At 25.3% G+C, this 18,169-nt stretch overlaps 1 protein-coding gene across 2 annotated transcripts in view; it reads right to left on the bottom strand.

Annotated features, from left to right (window-relative positions):
- Window positions 1–345: 345 nt before the first annotated feature.
- The window catches only part of LOC114129464 (histidine decarboxylase), a 29,655-nt gene continuing 11,831 nt past the window's right edge, over window positions 346–18,169 (bottom strand). For both annotated transcript variants that reach the window (XM_027994203.2, XM_027994205.2), the window contains exons 2-17: window positions 17,714–17,786; window positions 17,187–17,359; window positions 16,998–17,111; window positions 16,781–16,903; window positions 16,127–16,261; window positions 15,513–15,656; window positions 14,468–14,534; window positions 14,173–14,335; window positions 11,195–11,265; window positions 10,741–10,760; window positions 10,573–10,671; window positions 10,333–10,516; window positions 9,402–9,554; window positions 4,207–4,362; window positions 3,981–4,130; window positions 346–3,795 (exon numbers count right to left, since the gene is read on the bottom strand). In XM_027994203.2, coding sequence (XP_027850004.1) covers window positions 3,656–3,795; window positions 3,981–4,130; window positions 4,207–4,362; window positions 9,402–9,554; window positions 10,333–10,516; window positions 10,573–10,671; window positions 10,741–10,760; window positions 11,195–11,265; window positions 14,173–14,335; window positions 14,468–14,534; window positions 15,513–15,656; window positions 16,127–16,261; window positions 16,781–16,903; window positions 16,998–17,111; window positions 17,187–17,359; window positions 17,714–17,741 — 1,920 coding nt within the window. In that variant the 5' untranslated portion in view covers window positions 17,742–17,786 and the 3' untranslated portion in view covers window positions 346–3,655. The remainder of the gene's footprint in view (window positions 3,796–3,980; window positions 4,131–4,206; window positions 4,363–9,401; window positions 9,555–10,332; window positions 10,517–10,572; window positions 10,672–10,740; window positions 10,761–11,194; window positions 11,266–14,172; window positions 14,336–14,467; window positions 14,535–15,512; window positions 15,657–16,126; window positions 16,262–16,780; window positions 16,904–16,997; window positions 17,112–17,186; window positions 17,360–17,713; window positions 17,787–18,169) is intronic.

Here is an 18,169-nt window from a genome sequence, read left to right as displayed (position 1 = left end):
GGTTACAATATAACCAACGAATAGGGATATCTATGACACTCAGAGGCCGGTCGTAACACCACTCACCATCTTGCTATGTATAATTTAATTTTAAGCTAATACAACTGTATTCGTGCAAGAAATATTTTAATAAACGTTAACTTATACTTGAACAACGCGACGTATTTATTTTGTACATTTATGCATGAATCGACCTAGTCGGGAAGCAACAATTGAAATAATACGTAAATGCGGTGTATTTAATTAAATTGTAGTTAAGTTGGCAGGTAACACAGTAAGGAAGTAAATAATAACAACATAATATGATGATAGCTTATGTTAACTTATATTTTAATATTAATTGCAATCACTAAAATGCTAAAATATATAGGTAAATGATAATTATTATTAAGTGTATTATACATTTTTAAACAAATTACAATGATTAGCTTATACAAAAAATAATAATTTTAATATGTCAATTGCGTAAATAAATATAATGATACAATAATATTGGTTAAATAGTTTATATAATATTGTAAGTTTACGTTAAACTATTAAATACAAGTATGTAAGCATCTATTAGTAATTATAAGTTATAATATATATATATATTATATATATGTATAGGTAAGTGTAAGCGGCAATGTCGGTATTTAGTAATTCTAGTGTATTGCTAACCAATAATGATAATGACCGTTTTGCAAAGTTAGAAAATATATTTTAAATTATAATTAAATAGGTACCTATTTTAAATTGTGTCAAACTGTCTCAAACAATAATTAAATGATAAACGGTCTAGTAAATACAAATGATAACTATTAGTCATTAAAATATGAAATCAGTATTATTATAGTAAATGTTTGTTTTGAATTTTAATAAAAATAGACACATTTTGACCTTAAAAAATATTCCAAAATAATAATTATAATATTATTATCATAAAAACGAATTATGAGATATAATATAATATAGCGTTTTTCTTTCAGCGTACATTTTCCATAGTTATTGGTTGTTTTTTTAAACAAATTGTTAGCAATCTTTGGTTGTTTTTAGATAATGAGAACAGGATTAACTATCATTTTCGTTATTGTAATATTTAACGAAAATATAGTATGAATAATACCTAGGCAATATACATTTTTTTAAATCAAATTATCGCTAACATTTATATAGGTAAGTTATTAACTTTCCAAACAATATCCTTATAGTTAAAAAAATAATAATAAATTTAGATGTATTTCTTTATTACAATAGTGTAGGTATTTTAATATTATTAGCCATTGATAGTTATATTTAAGAGGATGTTATCCATGTATTTGTAATCTCCGTCTTACACACGCCCGACATAACAAAATTTCGTTCACTGGTTTCAATAGTGTGCTGTTAATTTTGATATTAGAGTGAATTGACCAATTATTATATAACTTTTAGATAATAACATTATCTGTGCTTAAGCGTTGGCTTCTATTCCATAGTTTAATTTTTAAGCGAGATATGAGTATTTTTATTTTGTGATATTTCACTACATTCTTGCTCACAGTATGCTTGAAAAAATTGAAAAATCGCCAACGCTTAAGCACAGATAATGTTCTTACCTAAAAGTTTGATTATAGGTCAATTTAATCTAATATCAATACTAACAACACACTATTGAAACTAGTGAACGAAATTTTGCTATGTTGGGTGTGTGTAAGATGGAGACAACAAATGCATGGGTAACGTCCTCTTAAGACAATAAAGTATTTAGGTAAGTACAATAAATTAAGTTGACTAATTTTTAACCGAATCCTTTAATAGTCGTATAAACTGGAATGTTTACTAATGCCTATTATAGTATTTATTGTGACTAAAATTTTTAAAATTAAAATACTATATAGCAAAATTAAGATCATAAGTTCACTACTTGCATACTAATTATAATATTAGCTTAGACTGCAATAATAAAAAACGTACATATTAACCTAATTTGTTACCTACGGAAAAATAACTGAAAATTGATTCTATGGATTTTTTAGTACCTACGTATTATATTATACAATGAAGGTATACAAGTCATACACAGAACAATATTTACACTTAAAAAATAAAAATAGGGATAGGATTAAAATACTCTAAAAAAAAAAATCCAAATAATAAAATATATGAGTAATGTGAATCAAACCATTTTGAGATTTACGATATTTAGAGATTATAGATTTACGTTATTCTAAATAATTCCTAGTTGATTAGATACTTGACTAGACCCGATGGATTCTCATAGAGTCAAACTACAGTTGTATAAATAGATATGTTTACTATACTAAACGTTAGATAGTCAGAAATTTAAAATATGTTTAGATGATAATATATTATAATATAATTTAATAGTTTTTAATTTTAAATCATTTATGAGTAAGGTAATGCTTGAAAATATATTGATTAATATTTATATAGCCTATATAAATTTTTATAAATATTAAAATGTATAATATGTATCATGTATCTGGTTATTCTTCATTAAACTTAATCAATATTATATGTTATTACTTATTATTATATTAGGGCATTATAATAAGTGTCTCGGAAGGAAGAATGGAGTTCTCACAAAACTTATCTCATCAAAACTACAAGAATCGTACACCTAAATTGATATTATGTATTATGTCATAATATTTAAAAATATATCAAATTATTTAAACCTATTAGATTAAATTTGATAATTAAGTATTAACTATTATTATAACGATTATCTGTAGCTTTATCTCCTCCCTCCAATTTAAATATTTATGATGGAGCTATAAACATTTAACAGTCTAAAATCACACTATATATATTACATACCGATATACTACTACTTTTGTTTTAAAACAATTATCAATAAAAACATAAACCTAAATAATATTTTATATTATTACATTTAAAATATGATTTCAAAAACATTTTAGTGGAATTTTTTAACAGATAAACATCTGAATCTATGACTTGTTAATTCTTTTATTCTAATTGTGTAAATGGATAGATATGTTTATTTTTTAACCATAGTTTATGTTTGAAATAGGTAATAATATTGTAGATCTTATATTTTATAAAATAAAATGCATTTTATGGATACCTTTCTATTATATGTTTAATAATGTACTCTACTTAACTGCGTGTAAGTACGTTTGACATAATATTATATTCCTTTAATAATTATAGATTTAAAGTTATGTTTACAGTTAGAATTTAAAGTTTTAATTAAAAAGAAATATATATTCATAATAGTAGGTAGGTATATGATTGTATTTTGATTACAAAATAAAAAAGTAAATATGTTTTTTTGTTTTAAATTAGTTCTCGATTTTAAATTACATTAGGTATATCTGAAGACTTTAAATAACAATATATCTTGATAGCAAATTAGAAATCAAAGCAGTTAAATAGCAATTTTAAAGCCTCTATTCTTATTTGATATTTGATAAATACTAAATTAAATAATATAGTTATAGTTTAAAAATGTGTAATAAATGTAATTTGTAACAAATGAAATAAAGATAGAATATTGTACAAAAAAAATGCTATGATTCTAAAATAAATATACTTATTATAATTATTTAAAAAAATTTGTAATTGCTATTGATAGATATTTATTGAAAAATAATACAAACATCTAGAAATAAATAAAGGATTAATTTACCACATTATGGTGATTTAACTAATCTATAAGATCTGTGTTATTGCCTTCCATCAAAGGAGTTAGATTGGTTTCATGTTGTGGAAGACGAAAAATACGAGATTTAGGATTTTTCGGTTCTCCGTTCTTCTCTTTTTCATCATTCTCTGTGCTCTTATTTTCTATAAATCATGAATAATGAATAAAAAAATTAATTCATCACGTTTTTTTAATCTAAATTTTACAACGGAATGTTATTCAATAACTTATGGTTTGCATTTGTTTAGTATTGAACGATTTAATTATTCTCATAATGTAGATACGTATAAATAATATTGGTATCGTTTAATTTATTTTTAGTATTCACCTGACGTTTCTTCTAATGAATCTTTAACGGAATCTGTCATGATTGCCTTTTTTGATGCAGTTGGAACCATTCCTTGGACTAAATCCATACGTGAATCCAGAGAAAACTGTTTTCCAGACATTAAAATCCCGCGAATTCTTCTTCTCATTGCTTAAAAATTACGAATTTAAAATAACATTAAATATTGTTCTCATTAACCATGACAAAGATTCAAGAATATATTTACAAGAGCTGTCTTTCATTTCACTTCTCAATAGTTTTCGTGACCAATCGTCTCCATTATCAAACAATGCGGCAAAGCTTCCGTTTACAACTTTTGGTGACATAGGTGAATTGGCTAATAGTAGACTGGCACCGAAGTTATTGTTCCAATTACGTGTCTCTGTAATTTGAAAACAATAAAAAAAAAGAAACAAAATAATAGTTATTTTTTACACTCAAGCTTAAACAAATTACTAAAAAAAGTTTGTAAAAAAGCGTTACGTTTTATGAAATGTAATAATGTTTTCATGTATAAAAATATTATAGAGATGAGCTTAAGTTTAACACAAGAGTTAAAACTATTCAAAATATTGTACTTTGCCTATTGCTATTAACTAAAAACTATAAACAGGCGTGGACTGACAGAAAAGTGCAAGAAACTGTCAAGAAATATACATAACATTTTCTTTTTTATCAATATTTTATGTAGTAGGTATTGAGAAAAATTAGTATGTGAGGTAATAGGTATAATGTCGAAAAACATTCAATATAATATAATTCAATGAAATAAGTTCTTTTAACAATTAGAAAAATACATGTCTTTTACGTTTGTTTACTATATGTTCTATTAATCAAATTAGCTAGATATACCTAAACGTCAAACTAAATGTAGTTTGAAACTAAAATTACTTTAGACGCTTGTTTTTCGATGAAAGTTAATCCATCCCGTGTGTTGAAAAATATTAAAAAGTTAAGAGGACATTTTCGTAGGTAGGTACCTACTGATTCTACTCGTTTGTATTATATCAGTTTTACTAATGTATAGCATACCAAAACTTACGTTCATTTGTCCAAATTTTGAGTTGTTACTTTAAATATTAAAGTAAATTGGCCTATGTTATGAAACTTAAAGTTAAGAGCTTATCTGAGTCTCCTGATTAGTTTGTTTTAATTTTCAAATAAATTATGAATATTTTATAATGTATTATTACTTGCCTAAAAATTAAAAATATTATTTAAAACAACGAGAGAACACGTTCTTGAATCACATTAATTATTAAAAGTTTGATAATATAGTTCAATTTACTCAAATATAAAATCCAATTACATAAAATTTGAACTATTGAACGCAAATTTTAAGTGTAAGTCAGAGACAACATAATATATGCGAGTAATGTCAAATAGAATTGCTAATATTTTTTTATATTTTTTTGCAAATTAAATCTATGCACGATATAGGATGGTTAGCTGGATTATGATTAAACCCATTTTTAAATTGTTTAAAAAAATAGCCAAGTACTTAAAGGAAACGAGATTTTCGTTATGATGGTTATTGTGGGATAACTAAATTATGAAAATTCACCACTGAAATGGCATTGAATGATAAAAATCCAAAAAAAAGTTATGAAAGTTAATAAATGATGTACCTATTTATTAATAAAATAATTTAAAACGTTTGAATTTTTTTATGTAAGTTAGACACAATAATAAGGATTGTACTAATATAATAACACATTAACTTTCTACTTAGATTCTTAGTTACTATACTACTTACCTACTATAGGTTACTTATGTAGTTTTATAATTATATATTTATATATGCTGCAGGTATAATACATAATTATAATATAATATTATAATATGTTATTAATTAATCTACCTAAAAAATTCATAAGTACCTATAAAAAATAAATATTTTAGATACCTATACAATAATATTTTTAACAGAATGTTGAATCGAATACACTAAAAAACAGTGAAATAGTCAAATAATGTATCAATGAAATTCTCGAAAATAAAGAAATATGCAATATAATTATACATAAATAATTATAAAATAAACAAAATAAATGTACGATATTATTTTCATTGTTATTTGTTTGAAAATTAGATTAGTACTTACTTTAAACAGCGTAAAATATCAAAAATGAATATAGGTATTTAAATGTATATTATTATTTATTATATATATATATATTTTTTTTTAAATAATTTTTTTATTATTAAATACCTGGACAACATTTTATTAAATTCAAATCCATAATCTTCCATCTTCCATGTATGTAATAAAAACTTATTAAAAATTGGTCAAATAGGAAACCGACCGTTCTAATTCACCTATCAGTATTTTTGCTTAGTAAATGTCGAATAGGTACTTATTGTTGAGTAATTCACTACAGTAAAGTAATTTTTAAATTAAAAAATTAGGAGACTCAAACTAAACAAAAAATTTCGTAAACTTTGTTACGAATAGGTATATTATGTTTATAATTAATGTCTTTATATGATAAGCAATATTTATTCTACGTAATTTCAAGAGGTCCTTTGTCTGTAGTACAATGTTGTTTTTATATACCAAAATAACGATACCAAATCTCTCAATCCTTAAATTTAAATTTTAATGTACCTATCTATACAAGTTAAACAGCAGCATGACATAAAAAAACATGATCTAAAACAAATTCTACTAGGTAATAAAATACGTAGGTATGAAATTTAAAATGAATATCATATTACAGCTAAGTAGATGATTTATAGCGTATATTGTATAGTCAATTATAATAATGTTGGAATATCGTGTACCTACTCGCACTGGTACAATAATAAAGTGAAACATGTATTGCGGTTTATACGTGCATGAACAACTCATCAATTAAAAAAACGAAGTGTAAAATGTTTACCGGGCTTAGTTTTTGAATCATTATTACAAAGTGGTATCATAATATTATATAGAAATGTATACATCTCTATATATTATTATATTATGTCGAAAGAACATTCACTATGACGTAACTTTAGCTCGACATTGGCGTTTGATCGGGACTCAAAGTTATCTAAAAGTTAAGACATATATTGTAAACACTGTACAAATGGTTAAAATGCACGTAACAAACCTATAGTTCACGTGAACAGCATCGGTCAGAAAATAATACCTCAATGTTTTTTCATCGCGATATCAGTAAATGACGAACACCATATTTAAATATTGTACTTTTAATACCAGGATATCGTGTTCGGTTTAAGTAGATATATTATTAAAATCTTTAACTCTCAAACATATATTTTAATATATTAATATGTATAGTAAATAATAATTATACTTTTATATCAAAATCAAATCGTATACTATTTTTATGCGGCATTTAACATATTAATCTAACTTCATTACGTAGGTATATTTTCGTTTAAAATAGGTATGGTTTTTAAAAATATCCTATTATCTTAAGAAATTCAGATTTTACGAAAATCGTAGGTATATAGATTTTATAAAAACGTGTGTATACAATTTTAAAATTTGAGTTATGTAAAAATTATTTAGTAACAAAAAAAGTAAATAAATAAAAAAATACATTTAAAATTTATTATGGATCAATATCTATAAGATAAGATATTAAAACATTTGGATCATAAAATTAAATCTCTAATACCACTAAAAACAAGACGATTTTTTTTTTTTTTATCGAACAACATTCAATATTTTAAAATCTATTAATGTTTTAGAAAATATTTATTTTTTTTTATAATTTCTAATCGGTAGTCGGAATAAAAAATAGTTTAGGTAAGCTGAGTAGTAGACCAACGTTTTGCAGGGAATTCCCATACCTCTTCATTCCGTTCACCGAAACTTAAAATATTTATTAGTTATAACTTATAACTTTTAAACTACATATTTCTCTAACCCGATAACTTTCGCAAATTTTTCGTCCGTAAGAAACTTCTCTGTGATGTCCTCTTTAATTTTAAAAAATTTGCACGACGATTGAATAAGTAGTTTCGGAGTTTATCCCGAACAAAAAAAAGCGACTTAATTTTATATAGTAGTATAGATATAGATATAGATATAGATATAGATATAAATATAGATATAGATGTCTATACAAAATTCCATCTCCCAAAATAAATTTAAAAAGTCAAATTTATAAGTGTTTTATTTTTATGAACTTAATGGTCTGTAAGCTTGTTTTATTATAAATTACAGTTCATTTTGAAAAATATGTACTTACAAATAAACGATCTGCGTAGACGTAGTAGTAAGCGTAAAAAATAAAAACCTATGACCTATAATAATGTGTAATTTCTGTGAACAAATGCACAAGCAACTACGACGTTGTGGTAAACGAGAACGTTTTTTTCATTAATTTTTCACCAAAAGTAAGTAGTTTGTCCATCGTATATTTATCATACATTCATACCGATTGAATTTTAAATAATGTAACTAAGAAAAAGTGAAAAAGAATTTATTAAGAGGAAATAGTAGAAAGTTGTTGATAAATTTGTTTCGTTTTTATAACATGTAACTAATAATTTGTTACGATGGACTACAAATATGTACGCTTACAACAATCGTCTTAATAATAGGTAGATATCAGGTATCTATTAAATTAATTTTATTATTTCTAATAAAATTAAGTTATTAGTTATATATTCTAATATTTTATAATCGTAGGAATGAATTATTATGAGTATAAAAGTGTTGAAAATATATAATATCTAAAACATTTAATAATCATAACAACAAATTAATATAGGTATCTAAATGTAGAAAATAGTAAATAAACTATGTTTACACGATTATGCTAATCATAAAATTGTTAAAGGTTAATAGGTATATTAGGTTAAGTGATACGATTATAATTAGTGATACTATTATTATTAATAATTTATTAATTTATTATTATTATTATAATTGTATTATATTATATTGTTGGTTGAAATTACTTATTTTCATTGAAATGAAGTATAATATTTTGTTTATATACTTAAACTGGTTTGAAAATTATATTTATGTTTTATTGATTTTGTATATAAATTTTGTCGACATTTTTGTCAACAATTCAACTTGTACGATGTACACTACTAATTAAAATCACTGATTCTCATATATAGATAAAAGCTTTGCCATTCTTAAGTCAGATTAATTTGTTTACATGAACAGGACCATTTACAGAAACTCATCTATACTCCATTATTCAATCGTATATTAAAAAACTGTATTTCAAAAATGCATTTTATTTTTTACATAGAATTAAGTATGATTATTTAATTTTAGACATAAAAATACTAGATAGAAATGTCTAGTATTCAACCGATGAACTAGAAAATAATAACGTAATAATACCGTAGATATAAATATGCAAGTAATTGAACGATTACATTCTAGCCAGTCTTCGCCTGCATCTATATAATATAATTATGCATTTAATTAAATTCTAAATTTACCAGCTAATGAAACTTTTGATTTATTGTAGGTAGAGTCAGCTTTGTCGTCGTTAATGATTTCAGTAGCCGTCGCTTTAATTTCAGCCCAATCTCTTGTAATGTCCGAAATCGTAGTATATTGTGAAGTTACAGTAAAACGTATAACGTATTTACCTATAAGAAAAATGTATATTAACTATTGATTGTGTATTAACGATTGTGTAATATGATTATTGATTACAGTGCTAAATTTTTTTTTATAGAAAATTAAAAAAAAAAAAAACTAAAAAGATTTGAAAATTTTAACTGTCCATAAATAACTTAAAAAGAATCAAAATATTTTGAATATTTTAACATGTGTATTGAAAATGCAAGTATAAGCATAGGGAACATTTTATAAGCAAAATATAGGTAAAAGTTTAAAATTAATTTAAATATTTTGAAAATCACATTGTAAATAACAATAAAAAATATGTATACTATAGGTAATATTCCTCATAAATAATGATTTTTAATCAAAACAAAATAACGATTGTTATTCTTCGTAAAAATATTTAAATTTGACACAATTTGAACTTAATAAATAATGTCTGTGTAATATGTATCTTAAATATTTTTAAACATCTATAATGACAGTTCATGATAAACCTTCAACCTTGGATTACATTTTCAAGCTTTTTAACCTAGTGTCTACCTATTTTTTTATGTTTCCAGAATTGTTATATCATTAATATCACTAAACAAGTATCTAGATACTTAGGTACATTCAAATATAATGGTTTCGTTTAGTAATGGACACGGGTTATCTAATTCTAATATTTAGTAAATAATCTTAGTAATAGGTGAAGTTGTTTTATTTTATTTAAAATTCAAAAATAGATTTAGATGAATAATTGTAATTAAGATGAATTTAAGTACCTAATATTTGAATTTTACATCAATTCTCTTTTACCTTTAAGTGATGCAGGAACACAATGAATTCTTCCTTTAGAATTTAAGCGCTTTAGCAGTCTTTCTGTTAAATGATTTTCTCCACGCAGACGAAAAACGACTAAACCTAAATGTCTAGCTGCAGGTATTTCGAATCTTTTATCATTCAACACAAGAAGTTCGAATTTGTTGGCCAACTGTACACCCTATAAATACAAATTATGCATTATATATAGATATATATTTATTAAATAGTACTCACTGCTCTAATATGTTTTTGAAGACCTTTTATTCCAAAACATCGAATCACAAACCACAGTTTCAATGCTCTAAATCGTTTACTCAATGGTATTTGCCAGTGCTTCAAATTAAAATTTTGTTTATTGAATGCATTTACTAAATAATAATTTTTAAATCAAAATATACTTACCATATAGTCGATAGCAAGTCCTAAAAAATAACAATTGTTATTTAAGATAATTATATTTTTTTTAATTGGTGGAAATTTGTATTATATAGAAAATTATTGAATATAAAATATAGATTCGTAACGGGATGTATTGAGATTTAATCCTTAACTTATACAAACCACATTAATATTTTTTCTTCAAACAAACATTAAAATTTTAAAAATAAAAATGAATAAACATATATAATGGCATTAGACGTTTGCTTTAGTAAAAAAAAAATAGTGTCTATACCACACAAATTTTGTTACCCTTTTGGTAAATCATTATTCAATAGCAATATTTTTATTTTATTTGCCTTTTTAAATATTTTTTTTATTACAAAAAACTTAGTACTTATCCACCCCAAAATACACTATTTATAATATAGGTAGGTACTTTATTTTTAAAAATGCAAATTGTTTATGTTATACACACCTGAATTTTCATGTTGTAAATATAACGGATCAACGTTGAAAGTCCGATGAAGGCATTCACTGTTTTTGACCCTATAATAGCAATTATAACAATATCAATTATGCAGTATGTGCTGTATATGTGATGAAACAGAGTTATTTCCTCCATTCGTGGTTCATATAATATACAATTATTGGTAAACGGACACTTTGTACTATATATTGTTTGAGTAGCATACTGCGGACATTTTAAACAGTATAAATAAATCCACGGGAAATATAATAATATCTTATTTTGATTCAACATATTATATTAGTGAGTAAGAATGATATATCTAGATTCCCCTCTTCAAATTTGAAATATCAGACACCAAATGATTAATAATTCACATAGAACAAATAATTTTAGCGAAGGATAGAACAGTTCAATCAATAAATTAGTTAGATTAGTTAGAGTTTCTGGAGTGTTTTGCGATCTTTGCAGTTGGATGAATGTGCTAGTCATTTGAACAAAAATGTAAGAAAAATAACCAAAATACACAAAAAACAATTCACGAAGCCTGTACATAACACGGAAGTAAAAGAATAAGTTATTATTAATAACAAATAAACAATTACTTGAAATAATCTGCCATACGTTAAATTTTTAAATTTTTATATTATGACTTATAAGTTATTATTATTATTATTGACTTATTGATAGTGAATATTTAAAAAGTTCATTAAGCCATTACATAGTACAAAATATTATCATAAATATTATTATTTATGTTTGTTAACTACCTGTGTTATGTAATAAGCAAAAACAAATTATGTGATGGGTAACCTAACTTGAAATAGTACAAACTGTTCGCATTTTAAGTTTTTTCTGAGCGACTCTACAAAATGTCCTCAACCTACATTATTAGGTATGTAGGTACAAAACATTTTGTACAGTTCCAAAATTAAAAAATCGGATAAGTGGGTACCGCTCTGCTGTACATTAGGTGCCGTGTGGATCACTATTATATATTTTAGGAGTATTAAATTTGAATCCAATGATAGTTATCATTGTATACGAAAGACGATTCTGAACGAAGATGATTTGTCAGTCTAGGATATAATTTCCAGTGGTTGGTGAAAAAGGTGGTTTTTGTTTTAATGGCCTGAATACACCAAAATTTAAGTTCTTTTATAATTATTGTAAGCTAAACTTATGAAAAATCTTGTATTAAATTTTCAACTCTTAGCTACTTATGAAAAATTTTTTATGAATTATACCTACAAAATAATTTGCAAATATTCATGATTTTGACCAATTTTTGTCAATATTTGAACTTTAAATGTTAATAAAAAAAAAATTGTGCCTATGTATTCTTATAATTTTTAAATCACTATAAGAGTAACTTATGAGAAACTTTGTATTAAATTTTCAAGTATTTTTATTGGGCCAAAAAAATTTTATCGACACTTCAAAAAAATTGAAAATTTCAGCTGTCCATAAATAGCTCAAAAAAAGTCAAAATATTTTGAAAATTAAATCATGTAAAGAAAATGCCAATTTAAATAACTAGTGAAATTTTTAAGTATCTATGACTTATATTTTCTGAATAATAACAAATATTTAAAATCGTTTCGAGGATAAATCATTATCGTTACGATATTTCGTAAAAATTTAAAATTCAAACGCACTTAAAATTTTTCTTACAATGATGCTTCGAGTTTTCTCTATAGATACTTGAAGAAAAACTTATGGAAAACTTAGTCTTTTATTTTTAATCCTTAGTTATTAACAAAAAAAATGTTATGATTTTTCAACTTCAAAATTACTTGGAAATTTTCGCGTTTTCGACAGATTTTGTAAAAATTTGAACTATAAACGCTTATATAAAAAGATTGTGACTAACGATTTTTAATTTTTTTTTTAGCTATAATAAAAACAAATCGTAAGGAACTTTGTATTACATTTTCAAGTTTTTTTGGTCATTCAAAATTTTTTTATCGACACTTTAAAAAAAAAAATCTCATAAAAATCGAAAATTTCAGTGATCTATAAATAACTTTAAGAAAGTCAAAATTTTTGAAAATTTAACTGTGTATAGATAACACTAACATTTTGTGAAAATTTTAAGTATTTAAAGTGATTAATTTTTGAATTTCAACCATATAAAAAAATCAATTTGGTCGAAAACTGGTTTCGCGTAAAAATACCGTTTTTCCGTCACTTTTTTTTTGTTTTTCTCGATTTTTTTGAAAACTGTTGGAAAATGTTTACTTTTGACCTCTATAATGCACCAAGGATATTCACTTTTCCATCGGAAACCACCATCGAAGTTTGAAATTGAAGCATTATTTCGACTAGTTTTGCTGTACACAGACAAAAAAAAAAATCATTGTAGAATCAATTCATTCATCACTCCATTCAGAATCTAAAATATGGTAATAATATAAAATATTAAGTTGTATAAATTTTGGTTATCTAATATAAGGATTATTAATCTTTATAAAATAAATATCCAATATTATATTTTATATTTCAATTAGGTACTCCCATTTTACTTTTTTATTTTATTTAGATATTATATTTTGCAAATTGGAGATTTGCATGGTAAAAACGCTTAAGTATCTGCAGGGTTATTGAATTATCAACTATTATACACATGTACGTGTAGGTATATTTAATATTAATTAATATTTTACTCTAACGCAATGAGAGTACTAGTGAATAGTAGGTAAGGGTAATCTGGATTCTAGATAATCATAAAAATAAATACGATTTTATTACTTTTATTTATATTATATTGTTTTATCACCTATACATATTATATCATTTTCATGACATTAAACAAATTATTATGGCTCGTGATAAAAAAGTTCATTTTAAGTATAACAATGGTGATTGTTAGTTTCATTCTCATAATGAGAAATGTAAGTACGCAATTACGTAAGTATACGTATAAGCTTTTGGTTCTAACTACTGTAATCGATACATCTAAAATGCGTCACTGTAAGAGCATTTACCACATTGCCGTGCAATCGAAATGGACCATCATCCATTTACTAGGATTGAATGCAATCGAATCTGCGTATGCGACACCCGAGAGCCAATGACGAAATTCTGGACATATAAACGCAGTACCCGCGTACGCAGCGTCGACATGAAACCACATGTCTTCCGCGTGGCCTAAAATTGTACATCAATTACCAGAGAATCATAAATAAAAAAGCTTAAATAAATAAATCATAATTTTTTTAAAAAACTTTATAAAATTATAAATAATAAAAAAAACAAAAATGTTTGTTCCATTATATTTACATATCGGTCCGAGTTCTTCGAGTTTGTCGAACGCACAAGCGCCAGTTGTACCCAACGTCGCACATAGCTATAAAGAACACACAACTAATAGAATGTTTATGTTATGCGATATTCGTTGCCAGTTAATTGCATATAAATCCAATACACCTTATACTGACCTATGCAGCATAAGTTATGCTATACATACGTTGGTCGTTAATTTGTTATATGATTTATAATAGTAAATATAGATTTTTATAGCTATATAATAATATAATTATTAGATTAAAAGTGTGAGGGTTGAATTTCCACAGTGCTTTATCGACCATATTTAAAGCGACATAGTGACAAGTTAAGTTTGTTTATTCAAGAATTTTGAATGGTTCAAATTTGACATAAGTACAAAAATATACATATATAGATATAAAAATAATTAATAAGATATCAATTATAGGCAAATACGATTATTGTTTTGTGTTTATTTTTGCATTATTTGAAAAGTCTCAATTGCTGGTTGCCAGCGTTATCATAATTGTTTTACTATAATTCCAAACGTCTACTAATTTTTGAGTATATTATATTTAAGATATTTTTTGAAATATCTGTTCCGATATTTAATATTGGTCATAGTTAACCGTATGTATGAATTAACACGTCTCGTAGACGAAAATGAGTTCTCGCATGATACGTTATCATGTTTAATATTTATGTTTGGCAATCATAATCATTTCAACTTTAACGGAATTTAAATCAACTTTCAGTAATCGATAAATAATATAACAAAAGTGATCATTTTTGTTTTATTGTCATACCATTGGACATTGAGTATACATAAGATCTACAATCAATTATAATACAAATATATAAGGTATAATATTTGTGGCGTTAATACCTAACACTTACAACAACTATTATTTTTATAATTATATCAAATATCTCTAACGACTTTGTTTATCTTTATTTCAAATTATTTTATTCATAAAATCATAATAACATTCAATAGTATCATTCGATTTATTTCATCCGTAACTAATGTGTCATTCATCACTCAACTCTTAATACTCACAAAAAATGGTATCAAGTTTTGTTTTTTATCAATGGCGATAGCTTCCATCACTTGAGCTCCTCTAAGAGATAAGGAGTCGTCACTTTCAATAAATCGCATTTTCACGAGTCCAATGAGACCAGCTTTTTCGACTGATGAATGAGCCTGTAAACAAATAAATATAGTAAATAAAGTTTTCAAATACGTACTGTATATGTCATACGTGAATACTGGGTATTCTAAAATAATTATTATTACTACATAGTTCACCCTGTTTTAGTTTGAGGTAAGATATTGTACATTTATCTATTTAAATGACTTGGTGAAATTACAATTTGGTTTTCATAGCTGGTTTTTAATAAGTTTTTTCTATGTAAAAATCACCTAGGTCGCAGTTGGATATCACCTTTTAATTAATTTTAAATCAATGTAAATTTAAACAAAATTATTTTTACCGATTTAGATTAACAACCAAACGCTATTACTTAATAATGAACTTAAAAAATTGTAATTGTTCACGAAAACTGTAGTGTAAAATGTATTAAAAAATTTTTGAACATGTTTCATAGTATTTAATTCCAACAATAATTAGGTATATTTAAAAAATTATCATAGCAGATGATTTAGAGAGGTACCTGATCAGAACAGTAAGCCACCAGTCTGCTATTTATTTCTACATCTTCTAGTTCTGGATTTGTCTCCTGTATCCGACGGATCGCCTGAGTTCTGGCAGCTAATAAGCAAACAAATGTCGCTTCACTTGATGTAGTCTAAAAAAACAATGTAAGAGGTCAATTAGGCAACAAAATACATTTTAAATTAATTATGTAAAAATAGTTGGCATTGTCCACTTTACCACAATAAACAAATTAGGTATTTTATTATTTTATGTAATTCAGATTTCGGTAAATAACCACGACGAACTAAGAATCTTTATAGTTCATGATATCTGTACTAGGTATTTTAATATCTTTTTATTATAATTATTTGAATAAATATTTTTGTATAATACAGTTCAAAATTTAAAATGGAAACTTTGCAGAGTTTTTTATGCTCAATCGTGTAGGTTTTCTTTTGTATTTTAATTTCCTTTGATATGCCGACAATTTTGCTCAATTGTGTCGCAAAAAAGAGTTTTTTTTATGCTCAATCGTGTCTTAGCCGTATGACATGTATACTTATTACAGCTGATGAATCCTGCAATGGCTGAGACACGTTGAGCATAAAACACAGAATATTCATCAGCTGTAATATGTATACATGTCATACACTGTAAAAAAAATTCTTACCTGGATGACGCCTCCTCCTTTGCTCTCGTTGTGCGTATGTAAAAACGCTTCGGGAAGTCCGATCATCTTTCCCAGCCAGTTCATTACTAAGATTTCCAACTCTGTGCAAGCAGGGCTGCTGGCCTGCAAAGTAAAATGCGTGGCAAAAAATTATTAGTATATATATATAAAATTATCACCGTCATCATTATTATAATCATCAGGTGTGGGACTTTACCCATGTGAATCCTAGGCAGTTGATCGCGTCCGCTAGCATGTCACCCAATAGTGAAGGGAACGAATTTAGTGCCGGAAAATACGCATGCATCTGAGGCGATTGCCAGTGTGTGATCTATATTTTATTGAGGAGAAATTGGTATACGACTGATGTAATTGTCCTTTTAGTTATGTAATCTTACACGCTTACCCCAGGCATAATGATGTTCTCGACGTCGTCCATTATGTGGTCCCACGATTCTGGTTCAACGGGAGCACAGTCTGGTGTTAAGTTCCTTAGATATCCCGGGTGCACGTTCGGGTAGACACGCCGTTCCCGTATTGTTTCTAAATAATCGGCTATATAGTCTATCATTATTTTTCCTGAAAATATCTTATGTTGGTGAATATGATTTAGTATAAATAATAGTTACTGATTGATTTTAAATTTGCTAGCAATAAGATAATTTGAGATTTCTTTAACGGTTAAAAATAGTTACCTATCTCCAACCTATCTCCATATAGTTATATAAATAATAAACGTATAATAATTTAAAAGTAAAACACATGTATATTTTACAATAAAATGTTGAAAAAGTCTTATTGTTAAGCAAAAAAATAAAAATAAAATAATAATAATAAAGAAATAATCATTTTTTACAGTAGGTCTGAGAAATTAACATTAAAATAGTCTTAACTTAAATACAAATAATAATTATTATACAAATTTTTATTTACCTCTTGTTCTATATTCATCGAAATCCATTAGTGAAGATAAGGGTTTCAAATTAGGCTTATCAAAATAAATTATCTAAAAAAAAAAAACAAGTCACAAATTAATTAAAATGTTGTAAGTTGTTAAAGTTGTTAAAAAATCATTAGAAGTTCAAATGATAGTTAAATCTTGTCTCTTAAAAATGTATTTAAATTTTGATCTAACAGTTATGATTGAGCTTATTATTAGTCCATCAATATATCTTAATCTATTCAAATACTTGCAACTTACAGTAACAATTTCCACCTGTAGCTTAATTACACGTAAACGATTTTTTGGTGCCTTGATAAGGGTGAAAACTTGGTTGGGGTCAACTATAGAGCAGATTCGGTTTTAAATTGTATGCTCCACATTGAGAAAGATTTATATCATAATATAAATATAGAATACATTGTAAAAGTGCTTGCCAAAAAATAACT

This window comes from Aphis gossypii, chromosome X, assembly GCF_020184175.1.
Source record: "Aphis gossypii isolate Hap1 chromosome X, ASM2018417v2, whole genome shotgun sequence".
Classification (NCBI taxonomy): Eukaryota; Metazoa; Arthropoda; class Insecta; order Hemiptera; family Aphididae; genus Aphis; species Aphis gossypii.
Note: the sequence above shows the minus strand (reverse complement) of the source record. Positions and strands in the feature narration are given on the sequence as shown.